Below are 5,890 nucleotides of genomic sequence, written 5' to 3'. Positions count from 1 at the left end.
CCGCCATGGGTCATGGTGTTGTAGGAAATTATGCTCATGGAATTATTTCACAGAAATGAGTCACCTGGGTGATTTACTGTGGCTCATAAGAGCTCAGTGTCTGAGCCACAATAGACGAACAGATGGCCAACCTATGGCTCTTCTTATGGAGATATAGATACTGATTATGTTCAGCTGTGTGTGTGTGTGTGTGTGTGTGTGTGTGTGTAGCTGTACACAGAATTCCATTCCTTTGTTGATGCAGGGTGATAGCAAATGGGATTGTGCGCCTAGTTATTAAAAACAAAGCAAACACAACAAAAAGGGGCAGAGTGGGAAGAGAAAGTGAGATAGTGAGAGAATGGATTCCACTCATGTTTACCTGCCAGTGGTGCTTCTTTTTTGTATTGTTGCCATAGCAACAGTGGCTCAGCACATGGGTGTGTGTGTGTGACCAGTGTTGCCATGAGCCCAGACAGACACACTGTCATGATAAATCCTGAGAAGATAGTCTCTTGATGTCGAATCACGGAGTAGATTTTTGTGTTTTGGAGGGTATGTGCAGATGAAATGCACTGTATGTCCTGCTGTGTGTTCAGCAAACACGGTCATGTTTTTTTTTTTTTTTTTTTAAACTAGACAGACGAGAACATTTAAAATGGAGGTTTGTTTTGTGTTCTACACAGTATACACACACCACATTTACAGGCTTTTCAATTAGTTGATTAAAGACAATGTAGGAAGACCCTTACCCCTAATAATCCTATATAATTTATGTCAATCATCTAAAATTTCAGGATGGCAAGATACCACAGCCATGATAATAGCCTTTTTACTGAAACTAATATTAGACAGATACCATTAACATAACAAGATAAGCTCTTAATAACACCAGCGTGCAGATTTACCACCAAGCCATGAACCAGCCATTTAAAAACTCTGTGTAAAAAAACAACTGTGTAACAAAATATTTAGTTCCCACAGGGAAGACATAGACAGCCCACAACGTGATTTTTGACACTCACTTGTTTTGTGTTTTTCACGTTGGGTACTAATGCTGCTTTTCCATTACTTCATTACTTGTTCATACTCAACGTCAGCAGGATGACATTGCAACACAAACATTGAGTGACATCAAGGCGATGGTGTACTTGCTGCTAGGGTCTGTGGCACCTCAATGAACCACAGGATAGTTTTAGGACAGCAGTCACTCACTGTACATGGATGATTGCTGTGACACTCTTTGATTCTTGTGTCAGATGTCGCACTAATGACACTTCCAGTGGCGACACTCTCTGACGACATTCAGTAGCTGACAGTCTGTTGATGTCACGTTTTAGTATCAGCTCCGCTCGCTTGGAACCTCATTAGATCAGGTCAATTACTAAATGATCCCTAATGGAAATAAAAAAGGAGGTGAGTTGAGCTGAGTGGTGCTAGAACTGTGTAATGGAAAACCCCATCGGTGAGCAAATCCCACATGGTTTCAGTAAAATGGGCTTCCATGTGGGGCCAATAATATACTTGGCCTTGCTCAGATTTACCTCTATGACTTGCTTCAGCCATAAGGTACACTCATTCTCTGTGTTAGGGCTACAACTAATGATTATTTTCATAGTCGATTAATCTGCCTATTATTTTCTTGATTCATCAAGCAATTGTAGGGTCCAAAAAAATGTCAGAAAATAAGAAATAAGAAAAATAAGAAAACACCAGCGTTTTGTTATTTGCTGGCGTTTTGTTATTTGCCGGTGTTTTCTTATTTGCTGGTGTTTTGGGGTTTGCAATGCGTTTGCCCCTGTCGGCCACCATAGTTTTAAAGGTCCATTATGTAACAATGTGGCCAAAAACGGTTACTACACTCAAAATCAAAACACTGCTGCGAGTTGTATCCGCCTCCCACTCCATCCCTCCTTTTCCAGAGTCGAGGTTGCCAGAGCGATTGACATGTAAGCAACGTCAGCAACGAGCGAGGAACGAGTGTTTTATCATAAATGAATGAGTGGCTCTAAAACACACAATTCTGTTCTCTCAGTAAAGATCAAGATGTATAATCATTTATGGTAACATTAGCTGTTGACTAGGGATGGATATATCAGATGGAATAACTTTATGCATGATATTTGACAGAACTGTCCTTCATTTTCACCTCCCCTTTTTCAATGTTATAGCAGGGCTGTCAACTTCTGACAAAACCTTAGAGTGAGACATCGTGGCATGCGGGGAAAATTACCACCACACCCAATATATTTATTTATGGTAATGTTTTATGCATCACAAACTTATTAATGCTTTATACAATAATAAGGTAAATAATGTTGACACTGTCCGGAATCAATCCTACAACCTTCCCGACACAAGTCCACCTATTTAACCACTCGGCTAATGCTATTATACTCTCTTCACATGTCAGAAGAAGACTTTAGAGACTAAAAGACGCATCTCTGTGTCATCTGAACTGCCGCTGCAGCCCGCGCCGAGCAGAACCAGCCGCACCTGCTGACAGAACAGAACTGCCGGTGGTCGGTGCTGCGGGGGGTGTGTCTAATGCAAATATTTTTTTTTTACTAGTTTTGTTGGTGAGTTCAGTTTGTTATAGGAACATTATTCCTGGTCCTCTGTCACATATTAGGAGGATTTTGTGGCCAGTTGCTCTAAATTTATTACATAATGCACCTTTAAATGTGCTTTATGAATAAATTGGATTGGATTCATATTTTATCTTAAAAATACTTGGGGTCAACCATCTAAAGCAAGGTGAAAGGGAAGGTCTACAAGAAAATATTGAGACCTACTGTGATGTACGGCTTAGAAAAATACATGAAGCAGAGCTGGAGGTGTCAGAGCTGGGACTGATCAGGATGGACAGGATTAGAAATGAACATATCCGAGGGTTACGTTGAACAGTTTGGAAACAAAATTAAGAGAGTCAAGGTTGAGATGGTTTGGTCACATGAAGAGAAGTGATTGTGTTGGACAAATGATGTTGAAGATGGAGCTGCCGAGCAGGAGGAAAAGTGGAATACCACAGAGAAGGTTCATGGATGTTGTGAAGGAAGACATGAGGACAGTTGATGTAACAGAAGAGGACACGAGGAGCAGGGCAGGATGGAGGCAGATGATCCGCTGTGGTAACCCCTAAAGGGAGAAGCTGAAGAAGATGTTATATGACATTAATGAAAAAAATAGTGTAATAAAAAAATTAGGCTATTTCTGGATCATGATCAAGCATTGGCTTGACTGTTCCTCTACGGTTGCTGGGCCAAAGCTCCGGAACATTTTTTTGAACACCTTCTGAGTCATTGTGATGGTTAAACGTCTTGCTGTGGGGAGATTAAGGGCTGTTTGCGGAAAAAACTAGCCTTGCAAGACCAGGGCCGGAGACCGACCCAGAGTCCTCAGAATCAGGAGGTCTTGCGAGAAATACAAATTGCTTCACAACACTACACACACACCCCTAACCAGGTACCGGCTAAAAGATCAAGGCAAGTAGTATTTTTCGAAAAACATGCAGAGTACACCAGAGGAAGACCATAAGTCAGAGGAAACAACTGCCGCTCTGTTAAAAACAAAGGCACATGGTCAGGAGAGGGGAAGGACGAACAAAGCAGTAGACAACTGATGGATGTTTACGGTGTGAGACCGTCTTCACTGAGAGCAAAGGTGGTCACATTGTTCTCTCTCTCTCTCTCTCTGTCTATCCCCCTCACTCCCATTGCATGTGGCGAAGAGGACGTCGAGGATATCTACCTTTTTGGATTTATGATAACAGGACATCTGCTTGTCGGAGTGTGTGTTTCCCTGGTGTATCGGAAAATTAGAGAGATGGCAGCCATGCAAGGAGCCCAAAGGCTGCCTGTCTTACTCAACAAGATGGGCAGAGTGGTGGCTGCTCAGACTGTGGGACTTCTGAACTAAATCACAAGTTGGATTACATCTCGGAGAAACTCACTGCTCTGCATGATTAAATGATTATGTTGAGAGCCAGGATGGACATTAAAGAGGAATAATAATTGGCATTGTGTTCCCTTGCTCTAACGTAAATTCATCCATCTTCATTTTCGGCCACCTTACCAAATCAACACTGAATGATTTACTGATTAAGTTAGTGCTTTAGATGATGTGTGAAATTAGATATAATCGGTTAATTAATGAATTCCTTCCAAATCTGTAAAATTCTTATTGGTCTCAAACATTAACATAGTGTTCATGTATATTAGATTAAAACATCAATAAATATTTAATATTTGTGAAATAAATGTGAACTCTTCCTTCCTTCCTTCCTTCCTTCCTTCCTTCCTGCAGGGTCCTTGCTTGAGATGACAGAAGTCGAGCCTGTGTTGGACTTTGCCTCCTCTGGACGCTCGGGGAGGAGAAATGCTCTGCCCGACATCCTGGGCTCTCCAGCAGGTGTCAACCCTGGAGACCTGCCTCTGAAACTGGCTGAGCTCTCCCTCAAAGGTAACCTGGACGCTTTCCTTTCTTTATTTTTCAGTGCAACATCGAGCAAAACAAGCCCAAATGAAACTGCGATCAGCTTGTACATTGAAGATGGAGTGCTAATCATAATCATGCACACGTCAGTGTCTGTCAGGTTTCTGTTGTCTCTGCCAGGTTTTTATTTATTTCCAGCATTTTTCTCAAAGGTGATATCTTTTTTTTCCCATAGTTACATGAGGTGTGTTTCCATTAGCCTGTTTTCATGCAAAAACTAAATAGAAACACAGGTAATTAAACAAAAGCACAAGATAATAACCTACTCAATAATCCACAGCTGAGAAAACTCCAGTTGGATTGTATTTATTTATATATATATATATATATATATATGTATGTATTTATCTTAATGTCTCAAGTTGGTGCCGTGTTCCATTTACACTGGAACTCAGAAGTTGGAACTGGGACTGACATCATCCCAAGTTTACAGCATTCCAGTTGAGAAGTCGTGCATTCGAAGAGTATTTTGGGCTCGCCATTGTTAGCCAACCCAGTTGATAACAATGTTTCACATGGTATTTTGCACTCACAGTGTAGTAACCCGTCTACAGACATAAAAATGATGACCTGCGACTGATTTACTGTGAAACAAATAGACAGAAGTGCTAGTAACGGTAAAAGTATAGCAGTGTCTGTATGATGGAATCCCGAACTCGGGTTACAAGGTCGCTCCAAGTTTGAAATCGGTGTTTCGACGTCCACAAATGTGCACACAGCACACACAGCAGTCCTCAACTATCACTGTAATGAATGTTAATGCATAATGAATAACCCTGAGAAATATTTCTTTACTGATTTATTTCTGTATTCCTTTACTTACTTAGTGTTGGATGTGGATTACCATGGCAACATGTCCAGTGCAAAGTAGCTCAATGAACTATGAATCTTCATGTCAGTCCTACAGAAATTGGTGATGTAGTATGTTTTCTGCTTTTAAAGGACCTTCAGTTTCGATTTTTCATCACAATAGGATGTTTAAAATGACTTGTACGCAAAATGTGTAAACATCGACAAACTGTCTTCCTTATTTTGTGTAGATGGTCCGGGAGCAGCCCAGTCCCCTACGTTGGAGGAGCCTCCAGCACCACAGGAGAGCTCAGAGGAGAAGGAGGGATCGTAGGGATGGGTTCATTTACCTCCCCAGAAACCTGCAGAGATAACCTGAGGAACCAGGATGAGGCTCAAGATGGAGGGGAGCGACCTGTGGGCGAACGCTGGATGATCTGTGGAGAGTCAGTCTGTTTGTGGAGCAGCTGAGCCACAGAGGGAAAGAGCTGCTAGAGCGACTTCCCAAAAGACTGAGGCCAGAGTGATGGGACTCTTTGGGACTATCTAAAAAAGATACCCAGTTATGAAGTGAGTGTGTGCGCATGTGTGTAAATGATACACTCACTGTGGACACTGTGTGAGGAAA

General features: G+C 41.7%; 1 protein-coding gene across 1 annotated transcript; it reads left to right on the top strand.

Annotated features, from left to right (window-relative positions):
* Nucleotides 1-4,298: 4,298 nt before the first annotated feature.
* pkib (protein kinase (cAMP-dependent, catalytic) inhibitor beta) lies at nucleotides 4,299-5,596 on the top strand (the record flags this gene model as incomplete). Its single annotated transcript, XM_083899290.1, has 2 exons — nucleotides 4,299-4,440; nucleotides 5,514-5,596. 2 exons carry the CDS (start codon nucleotides 4,299-4,301, stop codon nucleotides 5,594-5,596), a joined length of 225 nt encoding a protein of 74 aa, XP_083755416.1.
* Nucleotides 5,597-5,890: the final 294 nt, after the last annotated feature.

The sequence above is a fragment of the Microchirus variegatus genome, assembly GCF_963457635.1.
Source record: "Microchirus variegatus genome assembly, chromosome: 13".
NCBI lineage: Eukaryota > Metazoa > Chordata > Actinopteri > Pleuronectiformes > Soleidae > Microchirus > Microchirus variegatus.
Note: the sequence above shows the minus strand (reverse complement) of the source record. Positions and strands in the feature narration are given on the sequence as shown.